The 25,270-nt window shown below is 51.9% G+C and overlaps 2 protein-coding genes and 2 non-coding genes across 7 annotated transcripts; 1 reads left to right on the plus strand and 3 right to left on the minus strand.

Moving 5' to 3' along the window:
• Positions 1–4,752: 4,752 nt before the first annotated feature.
• On the plus strand, positions 4,753–5,890 carry OST4 (oligosaccharyltransferase complex subunit 4, non-catalytic). Its single transcript, XM_003984409.4, has 3 exons — positions 4,753–4,759; positions 4,883–5,020; positions 5,662–5,890. The coding sequence occupies exon 2, from the start codon at positions 4,884–4,886 to the stop codon at positions 4,995–4,997; it is 114 nt and encodes a 37-aa protein (XP_003984458.1). The 5' UTR covers positions 4,753–4,759; position 4,883; the 3' UTR covers positions 4,998–5,020; positions 5,662–5,890.
• AGBL5 (AGBL carboxypeptidase 5) lies at positions 5,762–24,967 on the minus strand. Of its 4 annotated transcripts, none has more exons than XM_045054818.1 (16): positions 24,562–24,967; positions 23,988–24,128; positions 22,381–22,640; positions 21,960–22,131; positions 21,478–21,641; positions 20,737–20,914; positions 20,313–20,491; positions 19,430–19,886; positions 18,775–18,944; positions 18,304–18,439; positions 17,438–17,640; positions 16,597–16,811; positions 8,826–8,981; positions 7,624–7,736; positions 6,659–6,789; positions 5,762–6,302 (listed from the first exon to the last, which is right to left on the minus strand). In XM_045054818.1, exons 3-16 carry the CDS (start codon positions 22,593–22,595, stop codon positions 6,131–6,133), a joined length of 2,661 nt encoding a protein of 886 aa, XP_044910753.1. In that variant the 5' UTR covers positions 22,596–22,640; positions 23,988–24,128; positions 24,562–24,967; the 3' UTR covers positions 5,762–6,130. The 4 variants fall into 4 exon arrangements, with proteins under 4 accessions (XP_044910753.1, XP_003984457.2, XP_044910754.1 ...); XM_045054819.1 differs by lacking the exons at positions 23,988–24,128; positions 24,562–24,967 and adding exons at positions 7,285–7,331; positions 23,747–23,905 and having other exon boundaries at positions 6,159–6,302; XM_003984408.6 differs by lacking the exons at positions 23,988–24,128; positions 24,562–24,967 and adding an exon at positions 23,747–23,905.
• Positions 24,270–24,342, minus strand: TRNAA-AGC. Its single transcript has one exon. It is a non-coding gene; the product is annotated as a tRNA-Ala (tRNA).
• TRNAY-GUA lies at positions 24,682–24,771 on the minus strand. Its single transcript is given in 2 exon segments — positions 24,682–24,717; positions 24,735–24,771. It is a non-coding gene; the product is annotated as a tRNA-Tyr (tRNA).
• Positions 24,968–25,270: the final 303 nt, after the last annotated feature.

Consider the following 25,270-nt stretch of genomic DNA (forward strand, 5'->3'; position numbering starts at 1 on the left):
CTGTGTGGTAGGGCGCTCGCTTGCAAGATCGAAGCAGAAGTATCAGACAGAAGGGAGATGGGAGTGCTGTGTGCAGCACTGTGGTGGTGCCCAGGTGCCCGGGTGCCCAGGTAGCAAAGGCGTATGTAAGACTCAGAAATGAGTAACTGGGGCCGCGGGGGAACGGGACACAGACACTGAAGCAGAAAACGAACACAAAGCAGGATAGACAGTGTGCCAAGGGAGCCAGACAAATGGATGATGTGTTCTGGGTAAGAGGAGGGGAAAGACAGCTGGACGCTCGGGGGAGTCAGAGTAGAGCCCTTGGAAGAGAGAGCCGGAACAGTGTTGGGGGGGAAAAGTGAAGAACAGAGACAGGGGGAGGGGAGAGATTTCAGGTTGGGGAAAGAGGTCTGCCTTTGTCGTCTCATTGCTCCACATGGCAGCAATAACAGTACCCTCCTTCCTAGGTTTGTGACGATTAAGTTAATACACGTAGAGCATTCAGAACAGTGCCTGGCGCGTGTTCACGCTCAGTAAGTGTTAGCTCTTATTTGTGTCAGGAAGAAGTGGGACAGAAAGTCAGAGAAGTCGATTGTGGAAAACCTGGGGAGAGGCCCAGATGACTGGTTAGGAGCTTGCATTGTAAGTTTTTGAGTAGGAGCTCAATACACATGCAGAAGGAAGACAGGAGCAATGGGCAGGGTTTTAGGCACGAGGATGCCAGTTCCTGCTCCTCCTCTAAGTATCGTTATCCCTTTGAGCAAATCCCATGACTCTGCTAGAGGTCTGTTGGCTACTGTCTCTGGTGCCTTCGAAATTCTACGTTGCAAAATGATGCAGGTTGGGAAGAGAAGGCTGTGATTGCTTGGTGACTGCCTGGGTAATAAGGGGCCACGGTGAAGGAGATATCAGAGAAGATTCCGGGGTTTGAGCCAGAAATGGGTAACTTGAGAAGAGGAACGGGCTTGGAAGAAGATGACCTTAGTTTGGACATACTGAGTTTAAGATGAGAATAACGTAGTTCAATGGTAATAAATGTCCAGGAGATGGTCAGAGATGTGGGTCTTGATTCCGGAAACCATTTATAGGGCAATAGTTGGAAATCATGAGAATGGATGCCACCAAATCTTCTATGTGACTCTGTGTGATCTGCCCCTGAGGTCCTATGGCCCAGAATATGATCTCGATGGCTGGGAGAAATGTTCGTAAAACGACAGGATGATGAAAGTGAATGCTGAAATCCACAGAAATGGAAATTTGTGGCTGCCCTCGGAAGTGTGGGGATCAGCACACAGGGAGACTTGAAGGAAAGGGCCCCAAGAGATCGATTTGAAAGTTGCTGTCAGTGGAAGGTTGTAGCATTGCCCCTGGTCTCTGCATCAGTTCTGGGCCCTGGCCCTGGCAGGAAGCCAAGCCATTTCAGGTTGCCCTGGCTGCTGCTGTGGGTTTTCTTTCTCTGTTCTTGCCACCCTCCCTCCCATCAGGGGGCCTCTGACAATCTGAAAAGTCATCCCAGCCATCTTGGCACTGTCCGGCTGTCCTTCGTTCCTTAAGTTTAAATGGGTGCCCCCCTTAAACTTAAAAATCTGTCGTATATTAAGTATGTCAAGCCAAAAAGGTTGGCTTTGAAATACAATTGTGGTAGGTTGCATTTCATTTAGCCCTGTAGTTAGGAGCCCCGACCTAGGGGCTGACATAGAATGTTTGTGATATTTCAAGTAAATCAGTGGCTCTGGGTTCACTGGGGAGGCTTGAGGTGTTGAGCCAGCAGGCTGCAATGGAGACTAAGGTTAGAGAAAATACATGGCCGATGGCCGTGGTACTGACGAGTAGCCACAAATGTCCAAAGAAACTGCCAAGAGAATTCCGGAGACCAAAAATGGCTAAGTCCTCGGAGCACGAGGACAAGATCTATTTTATAACCTCTCCAGGATAGGGGACTATCAAGGGTCTAGTGCCAATGGGAAATCCTCGCTATACTGGACAACTAAATTATTCAGTCAAGCATCAGTGGCTGAGCAATGAGCTCATGTACCAAGGCCAGGACAGCTGGGGGCACCAGCAGTGAGGGGCATTTCATGTCTAATGCCTTCTGTCAGAGGACTGAATATTGGGAGGGAAAAAAATGAGAGTGATATGAATTGGGTCTTAGGTTATGCAAACCCAGATGGGAATTCGAGCTTTTGGGGACTCTTGAGCAGAAGTCCACTCCTGCTCAAATGTACACATTTTCCTTTTCTTCCCAACCCTTCCCACAGGTATAATACTTTAAGAGCCAGCCTCTCTGGACTCAGGGCCCAGGCCCATTTCCGGGCTCTTGCTGCCTTTTCACTCCTTAGCCGAATCCTTCCCTCATGTCTTCTCCTTTTTTTTTTTTTTTTTAATTTTTTTTTCAACGTTTATTTATTTTTGGGACAGAGAGAGACAGAGCATGAACGGGCGAGGGGCAGAGAGAGAGGGAGACACAGAATCGGAAACAGGCTCCAGGCTCTGAGCCATCAGCCCAGAGCCCGACGCGGGGCTCGAACTCCCAGACCGCGAGATCGTGACCTGGCTGAAGTCGGACGCTTAACCGACTGTGCCACCCAGGCGCCCCCCTCATGTCTTCTTGAAAATGTCACACTAACTCCAGAGATTAAGCTCCACATATGCCCCTCACAGCAATTCTCTCTCTCCTCCAGTTCCCCCAAGGGTGAGGCTTTGACTCTTTCACTTTCCACAGACATTTCCACCCAAGCTTTTTTCAAGTTTTGTTAGTTCTTAGCCGAGTCTAGGTTAGTCCTGGGGACCATTTTTTAATTTCAGTTCCCCCAGGCACTAGGCCAAATGACCCATTCAAGGCCGATAAAGATTTGCTGACCCAGGCACGGCAAGTTCTGAGAGGTGAAGGACATTTCTGGATGTTTCTAAAACAAACCTTTTCCTCTTGTCCCTGGCCCTAGGATAACCTGTCGAGTCCACAGTCTGACACGGAGTATGGAATAGAGGAAAGCGAATCGGGTGACGGTTTCAAACTATTTGTAGAGTCCTGCTCAAATCAATTACTTCTGGGCCTCAGTTTCCTTCTTTGTAAAATGATCTTGAAGGCCCCTTTCAGCTCTGTCAGCCTAAGGTCAGTTGGTTTCAGGACACCCTTGTTAATCTGAAATACTTCCAAGGCCTTCCCTCATGTCATTTGCAGTCTAGAAAGTCTACTTTCCAGGGTTTCGTTCTGTTTTAACAGTAGATCTAAGTGTCTGGCTGGACTTGGATCTGGTTCAAATTTCCAGGAGCCACAAAGCATAATGTGTGTAGTCCTTTGAGACCTAGACCCCCATTCTCCCAGAGCAGGGCTGGGACACTCTGAGGGACACGAGGATGTACACGCCTGGGGTTTCACAGTTATGTACACGGGACATGGGCTTGGGATCCTAAATAGGAAACTTCGGGGAAATGCTGGGGGGTGGCATGGGGAAGGCCAGGGGGGATGACAGACTGACTGCTCAAGGCAGGGACTGACCTTCGGAGCCACTGGGCTAGCGCATGGAGGACCCACTGCTGATGGCCCCAGGCCTCAGAAGCCAGCTCTGAGCTAGTGAGCCCCTAGCTCACGGTGCACACAGGCACCAAGACGGTCCCCTGCCCCAGCTGCTCCAGTCCCACAGCAGCTCCTGTAGTTTTCCTTGGCTCAGAGAAGCAGAGGCGTCCCCTGAGCCCTGGCTCCCCTCTACCGCAAAGCAACTGGCTTCCATTACCCCTGACAGCTCCAGAGTAACAGCCCAGCCCCCGGCCCCAGCCTGGCTCGGTGCCGTTCCCTTTTATGGTGAAGCAGAGGGAAAGCAAGGAGGGGGGGTGGGGGGGGGGGAGTAGGTTCTCGCTGGGGCAGAGGGCTGTAGAGCTCCAGGGCCGCTCCCTCACCAGAGACCCTCAGTCATCTACCCACGGTCGGCTTTCTCCTCAGTGATCCACTCTGCTCAGAACACACAACCCCTCTTGCTTGTCCTGGCCCTCCCTCCCACTCTCCCTCCCTCACATCCGGGGGGTGATTTCCCACTTGGCCCAAGTCCCACGGTTTGGGTTTTGATTCCGGGAGGGTCCGCCCTATTTCCGACGCCCACCTCCGGGGGTGGGGTGGGGGGAGCGAGCCCGGGGAAGGGAGGCACCGGTCGGATCGCAGGCAGCACCGTTCCCCTGGGCGGGTGTGGGGCAAAAAGGCGGGAGCCGAGGAGAGGAGCCTCCGGCCGCCCCAGCTCTCTCCCTATTCTGCACCGCCTCTAACCGCCCTCTCCGCCGCGGGGGACAGGGAGGGGACCCTGAGGGCAGGGCCCAAAGGAAGCACCTGGCTGGGCCGAGCCGGGAAGCGGAGGGTGGGCAGCAGCGCGGGGGGCCAAGGCAGGAAGCGGGGTCGAAGTCTAGGGGTCAGGCCGAGCCTCTCACCCTACCACGCCGCCGCACCCTCGCCCCGGCCCGCTGCTGGGTTTCGGGGAGGCGGCCACGGCTCAGCCGCGTCCCCTGCTGCGCCAGCTGCGGCCAGCTGCGCTCCGCCCGCCTGTGGCGCGCGCCCGCGGCTCGCCCACCCCCTGCGGCGGGCAGTCCGGCCGCTGCCCCGCCCGAGACCCCGCCCCTGCGAGGCGCCTCGGGGAGCAGGCGAGACGGCGGGGCTAGAGAGCCCGTTCCGGCCAAGCAGCACGGCCGGAAGTGCCTGGTTTGGGCTTGCGCTCGCGCTACCAACTTCCGGGCCGGAACTCCTACCTGGAGCTAGTGCGCAGACCACACCGCGTTGAGCCCAGCTGGTCAGGTGAGAGGCGCGTAAGCGCGCTCAGCGGCGCTTCGGCGGTGGCTGGTCCAGGGGGCGAGAACGGGTCCCGGCCTGGGCGAGGAATGCGCCAGCCCCAGGCTCAGTCCCTCCTCTTCTCCGCAGGATGATCACAGACGTGCAGCTCGCCATCTTCGCCAACATGCTGGGCGTGTCGCTCTTTCTGCTTGTGGTTCTCTATCACTACGTGGCCGTCAACAATCCCAAGAAGCAGGAATGAAAGTGGCGCTTTCTCCGCCCCAGGTAACGGTCCGGGGCTGCAGCGCCCAGCCCCCGGAGAGTGGAGTGGCGAGGCCGCGCCAGGGCCTGCAGGGTTCGAAACTTCAAATCAGAAAGTGCCGGGCCAAGCATGATACAGTCCAGAACTGAGCCCCTTTATCCGCACACAGTAGGGAATGCCTTACAGTGCCCCGCCCTTTACCTGCTAGAATGGGGGTGACTTTCCTACTCCTCTGCCCCCGTCTTCGTGGTACCCCCATGCCCAAGTTGGGCCTTTGGGTGCTAGGAGACTGACACAGAGAGGAGTAAAGGTACTGAGGATGCCATCCAAGTATGAGGATTTGGGCTCTTCACTTAAGGAGGACTTAAGGAGTCCTCACTTCTCCAAGCTTGTTGAGGCTTTTATTTAGGCAGAATTTGGGGGGGGAGGGGGAGGCGGGGGGGGGTTGTAAAGATGTAGAATTCTGGAGCAAGAGGCACTGAGTTAGGGTGGCTCCTGTAGACCCAAGCCCTAGACAAGAAAGGTGGGGTAGGGTGGGGAACCTTAAGTGTTGGTCAAAAATGTAAAGGGGGAACAGGATGGATGGGAGTGGATGCCTGAAGGATTTCCCCAGAGGAAAGCTGCAGCATTTTCCTTACCTCGGGTCTTTCCCCCTTTTTTCTAGGGTTCCAGGACATAGGCTGAGGCAAGATGGAGGGTGTGAGGGGCCTTCACACTTCACTTCATCCCTCTACCCATCACAACATACAAAGCAACTACACCTGGATTTTTCCAAACAACTTTTATTTCCTCAAAGTCTTCCTTAACCCTATGGAACAAGAAGCTGCCACTGAGTAGGGCCCAGTATAGGGGCTTTTTCTACTCCCTCCCCCCAATATAAAAATATAGATATATGTTTTTTGTGGTCCCAAAATCTTGTGCTGTGGAGGGAGGGATGGGGTAGCAGGTTTCTGCTTTGTGCTGTCTCAAGGTGATGCTCTGGGATGTCTCAGAACAGTGTGGCTGGTATTCACTGTCTGTTCATATAGGAGTTATGGTTGTCACATGGAATCAACAGCTGAGGGAGGAGGCTAGCACATTTCTCCCTGTGTACCCCATCTTGGGGCTATATCCTGGGCATGGAGGTGGAGGCATCAGACCCGGGGAGAAACAGTGAGTGGGGGTGATTTAGGGACAAAACAAACCTCAGGCTGGCCCAAAGGCCCCCCGCTGTAACACATCCGGGACTGGGAGTCAGATAGACTACAGGAAATAGGAGAAAAGGCAGGGGCAGAGCGGGGCCGTGGGGGCCCGGCGTGAGGCAGCCTGCAACAGAGAAGAGAGAGGAATCAGGCTTGTGAGAACTCTGACAGGGGCTGGACATGAGAGAGGGGAGATGGGTAATGATAGGTGGGTTGAGCACTGCACCTTGGGCTGATGCTGAAATGTGGCAGCTCCTAGGCCTTAGCCCCTAACAAGGAGTTGTTTCCTTGTCCTTTGGAGTGAAGACTGAGGCCATGATGGGAAAAAAAACAGGGGCTGGATTCTTAATGAAAGTACCTTTAGTCTTTTGGAGGTCAGAGCGATTAGGGAAGGAAGAAAATGATCCTGAATGTGCGCAGAAATGGGAATGAAGGGACAGAAGTGAGAGGTGGGGTGAGGGACTGGACCCGGGTGCTCACCCTGGTGCAGAGCTGGGTCCTGGCTCCGGCTCACTGCTCTCCCTGGTCCGGGGTGTAGGGGATGTGGGGCCCGAAGAGCCTCTCATCCCTCTGCGAGTCGGCGGTGAGCCCCGGCCCAACCTGGGCCTAGCCTGTGTGGATAGGGGGTGGGCTGAGAGGCTGGATTCTTCCATTAACTTTTTTGCTTCTGGGTTTGCTTCTAGAGTTTCCGTGCATAAGAGTGTAGGACAGGGGTCAACACCGGTACTGGGACCTTGAATTTCTGGGCACTGTCCCTAGCTGAGAGGGTAAGGCAGGATAATAGCTAGAGAATTCTTAGGTTCAGTTTATGACTATACACTCTAAGTCATACTTAACTAGGGGAGGCAAAAGGATCTAGCATTTAACCTCCATGGCTGTATTATGGCTGACATCTGGCTGAATAGGGAAGCAGTGTTTGGAAAGAGGTTGGAGAATTGGTGGGTCTCTCAGAGCCTTCTGTGCCTCAGTCCCTGCCAGAGCGGCTTAGGCTTCACGCATCCGGTCTCTGTCTGTACTCAGCTTTAGCCAATTTAACATGAGAAATCTGGACTGAATTGGGAGTTGGTGGCACAGCTGTTCTTAGGAGCAGCAACCAGATGTGTTACCTGGGGAATCCGGGACCCCTCCTGGCGGGAACTCTCCTCGGGCAGGTCTGGGCAGAAAGAGAGGAGAAGCTAAGGGCAGGGGCGGGCAGTGCCAAAGCTAGCAGGCTGAGGTTGGGGTGTATCTGGCAGGGACGCGGGTTGGAAGCAAGCAAGAGACCTGGCTGAGGGATGGGGGTACTGGACAGACAGGCACGGGCACCAGGCAGCTCTCTGATATGGCCGGGGGAGGTTGTAAAGCAGTGCTGAGCATTTTCCCTCCCACTACCCAGACGAACAGTGCCTTGCTGGGCTCTGTGAGAGTTGTTACACTGGGGTTTGGGGAAGACACAAAAATGTTACCTGCAGTCGTGTCCTGATACAGGGGATCCGAGGTCCAGTCCCTAGCAGCCCTTTCCCAATCACCATGACAGCCTCTGGCTTGTCGCCTGAGGACAGGAATGAGCAGCTGCTCCCTAGGAAACAAAGAAAACTGCTATCAGGGTAGGGAGCCGTGGAGAAGAAGAGGGAACTTCCTTTAGAACAGGGTTTCTCAAAACTGGCAATATTGACATTTTGAGCTGGATGATTCTTTGTTGTGGGGACCTGTCTTGTGCATTGCAGAATGTTTAATAGCCTTTCTGGTCTCTACCTACTAGATGGCATTTCTTCTTCCTCTGTCCCCTCCCCATTGTAACAACCAAAAATGTCTCCAGACCTTGCCACATGTTCCCTAGCGAGTAAAATGGCCCCTGGTTGAGAAGCACGGCATGCTCTAGTCGGGTCCAAGGAGTGGAGTAGCAACTTGCAACTTGAGCCACAGCCCATCAAGCTGAACTACTCTGAATTTATAGACTTCAGGGCCTGTCGCATCCAAATGAGTAAGCGCTCAAGGATAAGTCAGGACCCAAGATGATAGATTGACAAGGGCTACCCACTGAAGACCGTTAACAGGTTGGGAGTAGTGGGCTCTGAGGGAGTTAGAGGATGTTGGACTGGAGTCTTAGGAATCATTCCCGTCCAGTCCTTTACACAGCTGGGTGTATAACTTAGAAGGACAGCAGGTGGCCTAGGTTTTATGTGGATGATGCGGTCACACAGCATTTGCTGTGATGACAGGTGAAAGGCCTCTGCCTTTTTTGTTCTTCAGTTTTGTCTAATGTTGCCCAGTTCCTGGAGTCAGGAAGCTTGAGTAAGTAGCAGGTACTCAGGTTGTTCACCCTTGAGGACTAAGTGAGACAACGTGCTTAGAGCAGTGCCTGCCACATGATGCTCAAGAAACAATAGCTATTTTATTATACAAAGACGTCCATTAACTTCCAGCTTCCTGTACAAGAGCATGGGTGCTTTACGGGTTTAGGATAATCCAGGAGGATAATGGATGCCCCCCCCCCCCCCCCCCCCCCCCCCCGTGTGGAGAGGCCTGCATTAACTTTCTGCATCAAGTCAAGAAAGAAGAGCTGAAGGGATTGGTTTAAGCCTAGCAGGGAGTCTGGTCTACACCCTGGGTAGTAGGGAAGGAAGGAGGCTGGCCAACCCAGATTTTGGTGGCAGTAGGTACAGACCTGATATGCTGAATGAGCTGGGGAGTAGGCAGGAGCCCATGTTGTGTGAGGCTGCTGGGCTAGAACTAGCAGGATTTGGGGATGAGGCCAGGCCGCTTGAAGTAGGGCGATGGGTCAGTGGCTGCTGCCGCCGTCTCCTGTCCTGGCTTCGGGGCTCTGAGTGGAAGGGACACAAGGAGATAAAAGGGCAAGTAAGTGAGGCCCTGTCACTCCACTGCCCTGCTGGTTCTCGCACTTGTCATCACACCAGCACTCCTCTCTGGAAGTAAATTTAAGGTGGGTAGAAAGACCTCTGATACTTACTCCGGTTACCCGGGACACAGCAAGCCCTCATCCGCCTCTCTGTGGCTAACCACCCTGCTCGCTCGCCAGTTCATTCTTCTGGCCGAGAAGTTACTGAGCTTGGCTTCTGAAACAGCTTCCCTAGGTTTCTCCTGCCTCTAACCACTCCTCTTCAACTACTCTTACTGCCCCCAAATGCCAGTGCCCCTCCCCATCGTACCTTTGGTCCCCTCCTGCTGTGCATACTCTAAACTCCCAAGCTGCTCTGGAGCCCTCTTTCCTGAACTACAGTTCAGTGGTCCACTGGCATTTCTACCTGGCGGTCTCTCATGACCCCAGCAAAACTAATTTTCTTCCATCCTTCCTTTTCTTCTCCTTACCTTGGTGAAAAATGTCCTAGAAACCTGTTTCATCTTCTGACTCCTCCCTCATATTTAGATTTGTGTTTAACCAAATCTAGACAATTCTGCCTCTGCCTTTGCTTGGATTCCTCCTTCATTCTCCCTTGCCATGGCCTGTGTCCAGCTATAGGTCTTTATCTCTCATTCAGGCTTCTGAAAAAAATTCCCCACTTGTCACCCTAGCTTGAATCTGTTCCCTTTTACAGTCCCATCTTTCACACCGGTGCCAGAAATTATTCCAAAACCTAGACCTGATCAAAAGTCATTTGGTTCAGGCAAGGAGGATATACTGAAGGTCTTTTAAAGGATAACGCCTAGGGGCGCCTGGGTGGCTCAGTCAGTTAAACATCCGACTTCGCCTCAGGTCATGGTCTTGCAGTTTGTGGGTTTGAGCCCCACATCAGGCTCTGTGCTGATAGCTCAGACCCTGGAGCGTGCTTCACATTCTGTGTCTCCCTCTGTGTCCCTCCCTCACTCATGCTCTGTCTGCATCTCTCTCTCTCAAAAATAAATAAACATAAAAAAATAAAGGATAAAGTCTAAACCCTTTACCATGGCATTCAGAGCTCCATCCACTGTGGTTCCAGTCTGCCATCCTTGGTAGGATGCTGACTTGATCCTTCAAACCCTCTGCTACAGCCCCTGTAGCTGCTAGCTGTGTGGTTCCTCTGCAATGTCCGTTTCCTCTTCTAGTGAAACCTTGAACAACTTAACATGTCCCATCTCAAATGTCACCTCTGTGACGCCTCCCTGACCATCACAGGTAGAATTGACTGTTCTCCCTTGCTTTATTGTCCTTTGTTCGCTTGGCTAGTAATGATTTATGGTTTTTGTCTCAAGAAGCTAGCACATGTCAAGTACTTATGATCATGCCTGGTACATAGGACTCAGTAGTTGTTAACTAGTATTCTGCTTGAAACTGGAATCTCTTGAGGGTAAGGACTTTTCTCCAGTCTATACCAGTCTGTATATCCTGGTGCCTACAAAACTCTGCCTAGAAAACCAGAGACGCCAGTAAAGGTTTTGTTCTCCTGAATAGCAGACACCCACCATAGACCATGGGCTGCTCAATAATCTGAGTCTAAGGACATATACTTATTCCCCGTGGGGCAGCTCTTTCTGGTCCACTCTGGCTAGAGCCTCACCGGTACAAGTTCTGAGAGCAGACGGTGACTGGATGGTGTAGGGAGGCTCTCAGGTTTGGCAGGTCTGTCTCATCACAGAGGGATGGCAGGTGCCAAATGCTCTCAGACTGAATGAGCTATTAAGCTTTGTGGAGCTGAATTCAGTGGAGGTCCCAGGATGCCACTTGGCCTCTAACAAAGTAACGTGTGTTGGATGCAAAATACCTCTAATTAAGGAAGTAGGTGACAATAACTTAATCTTGGCCAGCTATAATGAGCAGTAGTCAGCAGTGACAAGACTACTTCTGGAAATCCCAAACCAAATTTTTAAAAAAATTGACACATGAATAAGGAATAGAAGAAAGGGAGAGATTTCAGGACAGAAGCTACTCTAGCTTTGAGGAGTTTGCTGAGGGGCTGGGTACCAATTAGAGTACCAATTAGAGCCAAGAGTCAAAACTAACCAGACCTGTCAATTGTAAGTCAATAGTAAACAGGCAACAACAACAAACAGACCTTAGGGTACTAAAGAGGTGATACACGGTGAAAGGACAGAAGTCAGAGACTCATGGCCACAGTCAACCTGAAGCATTACCTACCGCCAGTGACTCAGAAATACTGTAGAACCTAGCCTTGAGTGATTCTTCAGTAAAACACTGATATCAGGATGATATCCAGATGACAGTGCATAGCAGGCAGAAATGAACTTGATCAAGGATGGAAATAGTGGGTTTCTTGATGATCTGGGTATCTCTACACAGAGGCATGTTGAAATCATGTTAAGGATGAAGCCTTACCCACCCCAGGAAAGGTAAGAAAGAGCAAGTAAGAAAGTGAATGAAAGCCTTTAGGACATTTCTAGGTTGTAGCAAGAAACTGAGCAACACTCAGGAAGGTATGAAGCAGAACAGGCATATGATGTAAAAAATGTCAGTGTGAATGTACATATTATGGGAAAGATACTACAGATACAACTCAAGGATCCTGCCCCTAATGAGAGTTTTAAGGACAGGAGACCAGTCTGGTTTAGGAGAGGCCTAATATGGAAAGGATAAGGCATTTAAAAATAGCATTTTAACCCTCAAACGTTTTTTTTTTTTTTTTTTTTTTTTTTTAAGAGAGCATGAGTGTGCACTGGGGGAGGGTGGGGCAGACAGAGAGAGAGAGAGAGAGAGAGAGAGAGAGAGAATCCCAAGCAGGCTCCACATTTAGTGCAGAGCCCAATGTAGGGCTCAATCCCACAACCCTGGGATTGTGACCTGAGCTGAAATCAAGTCAGATGCTCAACTGAGTGAGCCACCCAGGTGTCCCTTAAAAGACTGTCTTAAAGCCTGGCCAGGCCTCCCTGTAAATTTGGCAATGTGAGCACACAGCCCAATTTCTCATGTTTTGACTTTTGGCCCCTGGTATGATCCAGGCCTACTCAGTTCCCACTGAGACAAAAATTTAAGGGAGGAACCCCAGCTGTTATTTCTTGCTTCTAAGCTATAGAAACAGTGGCTTGAGGCTGAGTGCAGAGTGATATGTGAGTCAGCTGTGCTTCCAGAGGTTGTGAGATTGTATTTTATGGTAATCAACTGTAGATTCCATTTTGGGAGTAGGATAATCCTGGGGCAAAGGTCTGAGGTAGAGCCGGACTGACCTCCCCAGTGTAGGAGTTAGAGTGGTTTATTCTAACGGTCTCAAAATTTAAAGGAACAGTTACTGACTTGGCATCTTTGAACTGTCCCTACACGGAGCACCCTAGATCGTACTGAATCCCTGGGATAATCACAGACCTGATTTATGCCCTCTAAGGGGTGAAAAGGTCAGACAAGCATTTATTCAGCTCCCAATTTCTTGTCTTTTCCATTCAACAAGTATTCACTGATCATAAATAAATGCAAGGCACCAAGGGAATAAGTAAATGTGTTAGGAGACATTTCCTGCCCTCAAGCTTTAATCTACTCTTAACCACAAAACTTGTTTGCAGTGGAAAAAGTAAAAGTAGTTAGTGATGGTGCTGGAGGCATTCTTCCTCTGTCCTCTGACTCACTTTTCAAAGGAACCTCCACTCACCATCGGACTTCAGCTGCTCTACCAGAAGCAGCCCGTCGGCTGAGCCATGGCATGGCAGAGGCCAGGAAAGAGTTCTAGTAACTACGGATGCAAGTGCCAGAGCTGGGAGGGAGGACGGTGGCTGTGGTGGGATGACAGCTGACAGCCTCCGTTTTTACGCTGCCCCCTTGTCTTTTACCCCAGGGTCCCACCAGATAGGCCACAGGGCCAGGGAATATGTTTCAGTTACTGGGTGAGACTTGCCTGAATCCAGGGCCAGGACTAGGATGAGACACCTAGGGTGCACTCCCGACCCCGAGTCCTGGGCGCCCCACCAGCTTCACCTTAGTCCTATGTCCTACATAACAGACAGGTGGAGCTGGTTGATTTGTCCACCCTCACCCCAGCCGGCTTGCCTTCAAGCTCTGTTTTGCACCAGTATCTTGCAGGCTTTCAACTTCCTACTTCCCTGACTCGGTCACTGGATAAGCTCTTCCCGTGCGTGAGCTTGCTTTCCTCTGCAGCAACAGCTGCTGCTAACGCTGTGTGCCGTTCTGTGCCTGCCGAACTGGAACTCGGCTGCATAACTGGGCAGGTGCTGCTCAGGAGGTGTTTTGCAGCTGGGGCAACTAGGTAAAGAAGCTCCTGGCACTGCGGTCAGGGGGTGGGAGTGGGGTCAAGCTTCCTTGGAGGCTCTTGCAGTCTCCTGTCTCAGGGACATTCCTGTTCACCCTGAGTTGCCTTGCTCGTTGGCCTCCTAAAATGTTCATCCTCCAGTCTTGAGAATAGAACCTGCCAGACTAGTTCCCTAACCTCTGCTTTAAGCTTCTGGCTGGGCTGCCTAGCTCTTTTCTGAAATTTTCTGGATAGCCTATCTTATGCTCTGTTCTAGCCAATAAAGGATAGTCGTGAATTAAGTATACAGTTAAGTGTGATACGATTTCTATACATCAGTGGGAACTTTCTTTTAAATTTACAAGTCAGAAAAAAATCTTTTGTCAGATCACAATCTCAGTTTTGGGTTTGGAAAGTATAGCCGCTTTATAGTTAGGTCTGAGAGATACAGGAGCTGTGTTCTTCCTATGTCAGAAGACAAAGTATGACTAGATGTGGCAGGGGCCAAAGAACCGGATGTGCAGAACCAGGAAACAGCACAAAGCTATAGGACAGATCAACCGGACAAATAAAGCCGCAGGTCCCTATCCTAAGCCGGGACTAGTCTCCAATCCTAGAGTCCTATTGGAGACTCTAGGAGATGAAGTGGCAAAAACTGTAGTACCTGGAGTCAAGATTCCAGCGCTCTGACCTTTCACCTCCTTCCAGTATTCCTGTTTGATAGAATTAGTAACCCTCTTCTCAACCCTTTGACTTTAGAGACATAGTTTGTTAGGTCTCACAAGTTTTACTCAAGTCCCCAGGGTGTCTCTTCCTGGCGCCAGCTCCTTAGCTCATTTACCTGGGGGGACGTCGCTTCTCACTTGTTTTACCTGCACCTGCATATGGCTGATGCCTAGATCCAACCTTGATGTCACCTTTTCTACAGGCTGGCTCTTTTTTCTGCCTGCAGGACATCTCCGTATAGATAGCCCATGACATCCAAGAATGTCTGAAATAGATAAACTCAACACTTTTTCTTCCAAACAATGTCTTAACATCACCACGACTCTCTCCTTTGGCTTGTAACCTTGAAACTCTTAGTTTGCCTCTCTTCCACCATCACTGAATCCTGCTACCTGTTTCTGATGCATATATTTCTCTCTCCTTTCCAGACCCTGGTATAGCCATTAGTTATCTCGTGTATCCATTACTGTGAGGATTCCCCTCCCCCCGCCTACCCGATACATACAGTTCACAGGCCACTCTGGCATAAATCGTTCCCACCATTCTCTGAAGCACACAATCGTTGTCCTATGTCTCAGTTAACTTATCATCTTTGTTTTCCAGACATTTCAACTTCTTCCTCCAACCTCTCTCCACCTAATTTCTGGGCTGAAGGGCTTGGCCCTTTGCACCAGCTAGGTCTGTCTGCTCCTTGTCCTCTCTGCGCAGCAGCACTGGCCCTGGCTACCACTCTCATCTCTGGAATGTTTTTGTCAAGCCATATGCTACCATCCATTCTTCAAAATCCTCGCTCAACTGAACATTCTTTGGCTACTTACTCTTGAGTGTTCTATGACGGTGGCTCCCCAAGGGCCCTGTGTTTACGAGTGTGTGCTTTTATGTTGTTCACTGTCCCGTGTCCCCTATTAAATTTAAAGTCAGCCAACCAGGAAGTATTTAGTACTGAATATGCACCTTTTCTCTTCGTTATTTGGGGAAGTAACAAAGACACAGAATACATGTCTCTCACTGACGGAGCTTCGTACAGCACTCTGCATGGGGTGGGGTGGGGACGATAATAAAATACGAACGAAAAACTGCTTAGAATCCTCCAGTGAGGACCTGGGCCTAGAGAAGACTCTTTCCTATTTCTCTTTTGTAGTCAGGGAAGGGGAATTTAGGACGCTGACATTCCTTCCCAGGAGCTATGAGTGAAGAGGTATGAGAGGCTGACAAAAAGGAAAAAAACAGAAAGAAAAAAGGAAAAGAAATTAGAGGAAGTCTGAATAATGATTAGTGAATAACTTTGCTACTTAATATTAAGCTATGAAATCTTGGACAAGTCGCCCTTAAACAGCCTCAGTTTTCTCATCAGAGAAATGGAAATACCATCCACCCCCCAGGGTCCTTGTGAGGACTAAATGAAATATTTATATGTGATACTGTTTTGTTCGCTGTTTAATGCTATTTAAATACGTGGCATTATTATTTTAATACTCTCCTTCAAACAACGCTGTACAAAAGCATCCTCTCCAAATGGGAGAATCTCAAAGAATGGGGCTCGGAATAGAAGCAGCGGTAACTGTGTTGCTTATGAGGGATAAACGGTCTTACTGGTCAAAGCTGCTAAGGACCAACGCTCCCTCCCCTGTGGCTGCTCCAGCGGGTGCAGTCAGGTTCCCACCGCCACTGACCCAGGGCATGCCTCTGGGTCCCTACCAGGGAGTGCTAATGAGGAGTGCGGCCTGAAGACCCCCAGCCTCTTAGTTCCAGCTTACAAGCCTCCAAACTCTGGCAGGATGTCTCCAGCCCAGAGGCCACGTACAATACTGCTTTGAGGTTTCGTGTATTTCTGGAAGTGGCACTACAACAATCTCCCCCCACCCAAGTCTGAGTCACCCCCGAGGAATGGCTCCATGGTCTCTTCCTCTTCTTTTTCCCTAAAAACCCATCTGTTTCTGGTATACCTCTGAACTCAGAATCTCTCATCAGGCAGGGTCTCATCAAGCCAACCCCAGGGGTACTGATGCACAGTTGAGCAGCTGTGGTGACTGCTGGGAGGGGCCAGACTGTTGTGTTGTAAGCCTCCAACAGAAGCTGTCTGTACTTGTTCCGTTTTTCTCTGGAAGACTTAGAATCCTTCTGATACCTCTTTCTGAACAGGCTCTGAAGCCAGGAACAGTTTCATCCCATAGAGACCTTGGATAGGATTCTCCATCTCTACGGTGCCACAATTTGCGTTGTGAGGACATTTCCTTACACTGCTCCTAACAAGACAGTCTGACACCATTCCTGACATGGAGGCTCCACATTTCAGTGTGGCCCTGTTGCAGCTAGTGTTTTGTTCTTGGAAATCCCCCTGCTTCCCAGCATGTGCTGAAGCCCAGGTACCCAGGACTCCCGCCTGTGCCACACACAGTACTGCTCTGGGGCTCATGGCGCAGGGAACACCAAGGTCGCAGGAGAGGCTGCAGATTCTGCTATAAACTACTTTTATTGATTCACCCCTTGGTCCCAGCCAAGAGTGTGTATCTTCAAGCTCTCATTTCCCCCAGCAATTCCCCAAACAACTGAACACCTGTTGCAGGGGCTCCCAGACTGGCTTACCTCTGACGGGGCCCAGCACCCGGTGGCTGACCTTTTGAGTGCTAGAGCCCAGGCCTGGCAGCCCTGTGGGCCGACTGCCATGAAAAGGAAAGCTGGGGGAGTTCTTCATCTGTGGAGAGTTTTGCTGGCTGCTGCTGCTGCCACCGGCACTCGTGCCAGTGCTAAAACTGCGTGCACGGCTCAAGGGATTTTCAGAGCAGGAAACAGGCAAGCCGCTGCAAAGAAGCAAGCAGATCCGGTTAGCCCTGGGCCGGGGAGGCTGTGTCCCAAGGCTTTCCCCGAGGTCTGATGCTCAGGAAAGCTTCACCTTGGGTGAAAAAGGCAAAGGCGCTCACTGCAAGGGAAAAGGGAGGGATCTGTGTCCACAGATGGGGTATCTAACCTGGGCCATACCAGCGGATCTCAGGATGCCTGGGAGCCCTTGTTCGCAAATACATGCTCCTGCAGAAGACATACTAAGGGCTGCGGGGCTGTCTCGGAGCAGCTCAACTTAGTGAATTCCCCCCTTATTCCCTGGGACCTCTCGGTCATTCCCAACCCCTGGAAACCGAGACCTGCCCTTACCCCCACCACAATTAAATTTAATTTTGTGCCGGGCTCTGGAGCAGGGAATCCCCTGGCCTGGTTTCCAGATGCCTAGGAAGTCTGTACCTCCAGGGAAGAGGGAAGAGGATCCCATTTTCAAAAAAATGTACTAATCTTACCAATTTTAACTTGCTCTGAAAATACTCACCATGTGGTCCTTTTGGATAGGGGAGGAACACACACCCCTTGGAACTCCTTGCTCTAAAGCCCTGTTCCACTTTCATACCCTTTCCTCCTTCCACCCTGTGGGTCTTACTTGTTACTTTTGGGTGGAGTTCGAGAGCCTCTCTTCTTGTTGACCCCCACGTTCACAGTGCTGCTCAGGCCGCGGCTGCTGCGCACGTGTTTTAGCATCCAGGCGCGGAGGTTCGTGAGGCTGCTGTGCTCTGACAGTACAATTCGGGGCCATGGATTGCATTCTGCCATGTCCAGAGCTGCAACGGCCATAGCTCGTCCCACCTGTGGGGTAGTCCAGTTTGGCTCAGCATCTGGGACTTCCAACCCAGGCTGCTATGTTGGGGAGGGGGTGGCACAGCACAGTGGAAGGGGAGGCCCGGCCCCAAATTTCCTCAGCGGGCAGGCTATATTTTGTGCCAGGGCTGTTTATCTCGGCAGATTTAAAGCCGTTCCCTAAACCGTTGCTCATTTTGGGACCCTCATCCTTTATGGGCAAGAGCAAGTGGGCTTTCTGGCTGGCACCAGGAAGGCATTCTCCCAGCAGGAGAAGGCGTTTCAATCTCTTCTATAACCTGCAGCTCTTTCTCCTCCTCTCGCGTGCTCTAGGACCCTGGGGTCCTCAAAGACCACTGCAGAGGTGGTGCTTTTAAGCCTAGGTAGGGGTGAACAAACCCAATAGAAGGAAGAAGACCAGCTTAAGACGCAAAGAATCTGACTCAGATGTGCTGGGGATTCTCTGTGGTATGAGGTCAGAAATAGTGCCTACTCATCGTCCCAATCCCATCAGAGTCAGGGGCCTGCCCCTATGCTAACTGCAGAAAATAACCACAGTGGTGAGATGGTGACGGTGGTGAGCCTCTCTTCAGAGGGCCTTAGGCAGCAGGAGTGAAGACCATTCCAGACTTTGGGGTTCCCCTCTTCCCCAGGTAGCCCCTGTATTCATACCTGTTCAAACAGTTCCACAGTGTATCTGGAGGGGAAAGCCGGCGGGGGAGGGGGGCTGGCCCGCCCGTTGTCATGGCAGGCGGCAGGGATGCTGTTAACTGAGCGTCCGGTGTTGTAGTTGCATTCAAGTGTGTAGCTAAGACACAGAGACCTTTATTAGTGTCCTGCCCGGAAAAATCAGGACAGAACCATGGGGGACAGCCTAGGTGGTCTAAGAAATAATCACTTGGAAAACAGTGGATACAAACAAAGTGCTAATCCTTAGGAACTAGCAATTGACCTCGGCACTATATCATGTACCCGAGAAGTCCCAAAAAGTCAGACTCTCAGGCCAAAGACAGTAATGCTAATAATGGTGAGCCTGTCTTTTGAGAAGATTTGGGCCGTCCCTTGCCCCTCAAACAACTTAGACTGGGTATTGTTTTCTTTAAGGAAGTTACTTCATCAGCTATATCCCAGTTTCCCCCCAACCTGTGGATTATCCCTGAGGCTTTGTAGATTGCAACCCGGCCGCTTCCCTCCTTAGACTGGCCATCTCTGCGGTCTCGGGCATACATGTTCTTCTCTGAGAAATTGCAACCCTGGAAGTCGAAGTGTGCTGAGTTCAAGGAGATGAGCTTTGGATACAGCATGTTTTCCACCTGTGTGAGGGAGGAAAAAGGCAATTCAGGAGAGACAGACAGAAAGAAGGAACGGGCAAGGAAGAGATGGCAAGCAGGGGGCCATGTGACTAAATACACGGCAGATACCGTGTTTTTTGAAAACGTCACTGTGTGCTTGACCTTATTTCCAGGTGTTGGAAAGGTACAGTTCTATCTCTTTTTAAGCTCTTAGCTTCTTCTCTCCCACAATGCAAACTTTTCCTTTTCCCCTGATTTCCCAAACTGTAGAATAAACACCACGATGCTGACAGCTTGGTCTTCGTTCAAAGGTCATGATGTAAAGACTAAGACACAAAGCCCCAGTGCCATCCCCCTTTGGCCCTTTGAAGCTTGTCTGGAGGTAGAATACCTCTTGCAGCCACAGGCCTTCCTGTCACAAGACCACCTTCCCTTTGTCCTTGGCCTAACCTGTATCTCCTGACCTGCAACACTTCCCACACTCACGTGGCACTCTGGATTCCTACCTGGGTGCTCTCATCACTAAAACTGTTTCCATACATGAAGCAGCCCCTTTTGGAAGCATGTCCGTGCAGGTCCACATAGTAAGCGACGCCACTCTCTTTAGGCGGGATGGTGTCGGGGGCCGGCTGCTCAACCTCAGCGGACCGTTGTGGCATAATCCACACACCGCTGGGCTTCTGTTCTGCCGACTCGGTCTGTGTCCAGCCTTCAGGGTCATCCCCGTCAGACGCGTGCCCAAGGTGAGCTTCATTTTGGATATTGTTGGTTTTCTCGAGGTCAGAAAGGGGAGCATCAGGAGGGAGATGGGGACTGTGCTGGTGCTCAGAGGGACCCTGGGAGTTCAGTCTGGAGTGCACATGGTGGTAGAGAAGCACAGCTTTGGCCCCGTAGATGGCTGGGTGCAGGACTGCATCGGGCTTCAGGTACTGACGGTTCAGGTTCACTCCACGCGAGTCTGTGCTATAGGAAAACAGAGACTGAAGCAGAGTCTAGAGCGCTGAGCCGGTGAAGGAGACATGAGAGTGGATGAAAGGGGGCCTGGGGGAGAATGACTTGCAAAATGAGAGGCCCAGGTTGCATTAGGAAGGAAAGGATTGAGAACAGGCCCTCTCCTTGGTGGGCTGTCCCCCCGACCAGAGACTAAGCACGGCTCCCTCTACCCAGATGGACCTGCGGTTATTCTAACTCTGCTCCTTCCAGAGAGCGCCGCTAGATGTGCCACATTCCTTCTCTGGTCCCTGGACAACGAGATGGGCTTGCCCTTGTTCGGGTACAAGAGGACTGGGAATGCAGGAGAAGTTAAAGGAGAGGCTGATAGTATTTCACGGAGGTGGAGGACACGAAGGGGACCGGGAACAATCCTGACAGGCTGGGGAGGCTGCTTACCGGTAGTGGCCCCGGACCACACCGTCGGGGTTCAACATGGGAATCAGCTTAAAGACAAAGAGGCGACGCAGGGTTTGGGCCCGGGGGTCATCAGGTCGAAGGATGAAGTCCAGAAAGCCATTGAAGACAAAGCTAGATGGAGTCTCCCCAGGGTGTACCCTACTGCTTAAGAAGAATATCTGAGGTGGAGAGGAGAGCGGTCATTAGGCCAGTTACCTGGTATGTCCACTCTAACAGTAAATGGGGGGCGGGCAGGAAGAGCCACTGGATTTGCAGCTGGCTGAGTCTGCAAGTGGAGCTGGGAGCAGCCCTGCTTGCCTCCCAATGCGGCCACGACTCCCAGAGGTAACATGGCCTTAAGCTATCCACAGGGCTTGGAGCTACGGAAAGGCCATGGTGCTACCTTTGTGCTGTTCCCACTCACCCTCTTGCCTGTGAAACGGAAGGGTCGGGGGGTGCCAGTATCAGGAAATAGCTGCTCTAGACGGGGCTCTCGATCTTCTCGAAGCCCATGGCAGGAAGTGATCGTTAACAGATCTACACGAAGTCCGTCCAAAGAATAGCAAAGGATCTCACGGTGGTAGTAAATGGTGTCCAGGGGGCTATGGGGATAAAAACGATTAAGCCACGAGAAGTCCCTAAAGTCCTAGCAAGAGGTGAGCCTCATCCCCGGCCTAGGATTTGTAGGATCTGGTCTTTCACGCTAACCTTTGGGGACTTAGAGTCCCTCAGAGTGTTAAATGAGGCTGAGGATTTGGGTCGTCTGAATTAGTAGAATGCAGAATACAAGACGGGATGAACTTATTGTTTTCTCCCCAGTTTATGGCTCTCTACTATGTGATGACTTCGTACACAGACTCACCCTCTGCCGGGACAGAAAAAAAGGTGTGTTGGGCAATGGCGGGGCTAAGTTCTGGGCAACTGATGGGAGCTGGGATATTAAGAGGCTTGAACTGGGCAGATGGGTGAGTAGAATGCAGGTAGCGGTAGGCTGAGGTCACGGTCACACAGAAACATATTGGTCAAAGGTACCCAAAGTCCCACACTCTGCACAGAAAAAGAGCGGGTGACATTTTGGTTCGGGGCTCCTGGGGCAAGTTCCAGAAGTAGCAGAGGTGCTGTCTGGTCGAGGACTGGGTGGCAGGAGTAAGGATGGGGTTGGCACCTGCTATGGGTAGGGTGGTTCTCCAGAAAGCGCTGGTCCAGCTGGTTTAGCAAGTCCTGGCAGTCACTGTAGGAGAAGGGGTAGCAGAAGGCGAAGAAGGTGGTGGCCCCACGGCCCTCCACGAAACGGTGGACAAAGGATAACACAAACTGCGTCTCTGTCATCTGAGGAGCAGAGGAGGAAGAGGGAGGGGCTGTTGGTGTGAGAACTAAGACCTATTGGGATCGCCAAGAACTGACCTTACAGCCTCAACACAATGCCCGACTTCCCTCCCTCTGGGACTTTCCATATGACAGTCGGCTCCTTCTGGGCTTCCTGAAGCAGGGGCTTATCTTGGACTCCAGCTAGCACTAGAGGGAAAGCTGATACCAAAACCTGGCGTCCCACCTGCCTGGTACTCTGTATCGAGGGTAACTCCTCTCTTCTTTCCCTCTTCTGCTTTTAGCACCCAAGTCTGTCTTTCCCCCTCATGGAGAACTTACCTCAAAGGTGGGCCGATCTCGAATGCGTTCCCAGCGTGGCCGGGTGGGGAGTGTGCGCACAAAGGGGGCCATGCCCTGGGAGTATAGCTTGCTTTGCTTATTCATGTTCATAATGTTGATCTTGATGAGTTTCCCTGGAGTTCCTCCCCGGACACTGAAGTAGAACCATGACCTGAGGGCCAGAGGAGGAGGAATAGGTCATTATATACTGAGGGCTGGAGACAGGCTACGTGAAACAGCTGGAGCGAGCAAGATTGGGAAAGGCCTGTTGGGTACAGAGGAGGCGAGGGAGGAGGGAGGAGGGGAGGGAGAGGAAGGGTACTGATGGTATGAACTGTAAGACAGCGAAATGAGCCTGCATTTGGGGCCTTGGCCACCTCCTCTCTTGTCCTTCTTCCACCCTCCCCTCTTTCCCCCTTACCTGTTCCCATTCTCAAACTCCGTCTCAGCACAGTCCGGTCGGGTCCACACGTTGAACTCGTAGTCAGGAGAAGAGGCAATGCTACTGGTGGGGGCTGATGCCCCACCTGCTGCTCCTTCCCCGTCACTAGACACAGATTCCACCTTCTCCACGTGGGCTAGGTTCCCTGAATCAAAGCGAGAACTGAACAGCAATCCCCCACAGCGCAGCTCCATGGTGAGGCTGGGAAAGCATCCTCCTGCCCACTCTGGCCCTGAGAGCTGGGGGAGAGTGGGGGGTGGCGTAGGAAGAAGGAAGAAAAATGAAAACAAGGTTTTTGGGTATCTCCTGATCAATGAAAGCTCTTCTTAGGAAATGCCCTAAGAAACAAGAGGCTCTTTCCACCTCAGAAAAGGCAGAAGTGGCCTTCTAGCAAAGGCTAAGAGAAAGCAGTTGTCTAACGCCACACAAAGGGCTAGAACTGACCTAAAAGGACCCCGTTTTACTACGTCTTGGCTTACGCAAAATGAAGTACTCCATGGCTTAACTAATGTTGAGAAACGCTAGAGTCCAAGCTTTTTTGCAAAAGACTGGAGAACAACATTGGAGAGGTCAGATTTCTCAAACCTACCCAGATACACCCACCACAGCACGTGGCCGTCGTGAAAAACGGGCCGCTCTGGATCTCTTGTTCCTAGACTGGCTCCCCGGTCTCCAGCAGAGCAGAGCAGCGGAGAGAGCCAAGATTCTAAGTTTAAATGGGCAGCTGCTTCTCTCCACTCCTCTGTCCTCACAAGTCCTGACCAGGCATTCGTCTGTGGCTCCCCTGAACCCTTGGAAGGGCTAGTCCTTCCTTTTTTGTCACTACCCTATGCCTAGAAAACGGTGGCCTTTGCCAAGTCAAAAGAAACAAGGCAGAAGCCACCTGCTCGCCTGGAAACTGTAGCTCAACGCCAGTCAGGGCATGGGTCTGTCTCCAGCCCCCTCCCGCCCTGCAAAGCACTGGAGTCCCTGAAAAAGCTACGCTGGCAATAGTTGTGGGTAAGTGATGGGTATGCTGAGCACCTCTAAAAACGTGGCTGGTAGAGACCCACTTGGGGGTAGGGGGTGATTCTCGACCCTCGACTCTGACAGACCCTCACCTCACACCGACCGAGCTCGCCCTGGGCAGGGCGGGGTTCGGAGGCATGAATGGACGACAGGGTCTCACACTCGGGGCAGGGACTGGGGGGGGTCAGAGGTGCGGGCGTGGGAGTGGGGCGGGGGGGGGGGGGGTCGGCCGGGCCGGGCCGTGGGGCGGGGTGGCATTCCAGAGGGGCTCCGGGCTGAAAGGGGCTGAGAAGGGGGTGGGGCCGGCGGGGCCCGCGCTCCACGCAGCGCCCCTCACCTCTCTCGGGGCCGGCGATCCCGCTCCCTCTCCCGCTAGCGAGGCGCCACCTCGGGCCCCGGCACCCGGGTCCTCCACCCAGGACCCAAACAAAACCCGAGCGCCGCGGTGCCGGGACCCCGCTCTGCCAGGAAACAAGAAGTCTCTCGCCTATTGGCCGCTGATACAGCTGGCTACCCGCCCAGTAAGGCTCGCTGCCATTGGTCAGCACGCAGGGGTTCCCTCGCACGTTAGCGGGTACCTGAGCCAGTGGCTTTTGGGGGCTCGGCGGGCAGATCCGGCCAGAGGGTTCCACCGGGGTCTTCTCAGAAGACGGTTAACGGCCTGCCCGCTGGGAGGAGGGCAAGAGAAAAGTGACCAAGAAATAAACCGGAAGACTCACCTGCAAAATAAAAGGACGATGTGCGAAGCTAATCATTGCGCGCCGCGCTTTTCTGTGTATTACAAAATACCTTCCTGGGTCAGCGGATCTCCCGCCCTTCAGGAATCCTCTGATACTGATACAAGGGGCAAAAAGCCTCAGTGGAGGATGCGGGCATCGATCCCGCTACCTCTCGCATGCTAAGCGAGCGCTCTACCATTTGAGCTAATCCCCCGCCTGCTGCCGCCTCTCTTCCTTTTGCCTTACAGGCTGTTCTAGGCTGGCCGCTGACCCGAGGACCGACCGTAATTCAAAACCTTTATTTAGTAGTGTACAGGGGGATCGTGGGCAAGATTTTTAAAAGCAGGCATATAATAATCACACGTAAGCAACAGTAATAACATATCTTCGCATTTAACACAGAAGAGGGTTGGATCGTACACTGATTACTTACTGCACAAGTGTTTCACCGAACATCTGCCGTGCTCCTGCAAATCCACAGCGGGCCTCTGAGTGAAACTTTCTCCCTACGACTTGACTGGCTTGAGTTGGAAGCTAAAAAGATTGTACGAAGTCCTTCGAGCCGGAATCGAACCAGCGACCTAAGGATTGCCGCAACTCGTACCACTACAGTCCTCCGCTCTACCAACTGAGCTATCGAAGGCTCCGCTGTCTCTGGCGCCTGCCAATTCCTCCCTAATGCTTACCAACGCCACATTACTCTGACAAGACCTAGAAGATTTGGGGGAAAGCTCCCCACCCCGCTTTATAAAAGGAGCTCTCCTGCCGAGTCCCTCCAAGCCGCACAGAAACAAAGGAAGCCGGAAACAAGTTCGGGCAAAGAACCTGCTTCCCAACTCTGGACAAAGGAAATGGGCAATACACTTACCTTCCATTTCCGTTTTTTACAAAACAAACAAACAAAAAAACCACATCTCCTCACCCCCCGTGGCTTTTATAGGGTTGAGGACGCTTTGAGATCTTGCTCACAACCTTGGGCCGCTGGGCGCATTTCCCGTGCGCGGCGGGCACGCACCTGTGCTCTGCAGTTGCAAGGCGCAAGTCCAGTTTGCAAAGCCGAGGGCTTACTTTCGCTCTTTGCTCCAGATTTCCCTTCGGTGTCTTGGGGCGCCGGTAAAATCCTACTGCTCTCCTGATGTGAA

Source organism: Felis catus, chromosome A3, assembly GCF_018350175.1.
Source record: "Felis catus isolate Fca126 chromosome A3, F.catus_Fca126_mat1.0, whole genome shotgun sequence".
In the NCBI taxonomy this organism is placed as follows: Eukaryota; Metazoa; Chordata; class Mammalia; order Carnivora; family Felidae; genus Felis; species Felis catus.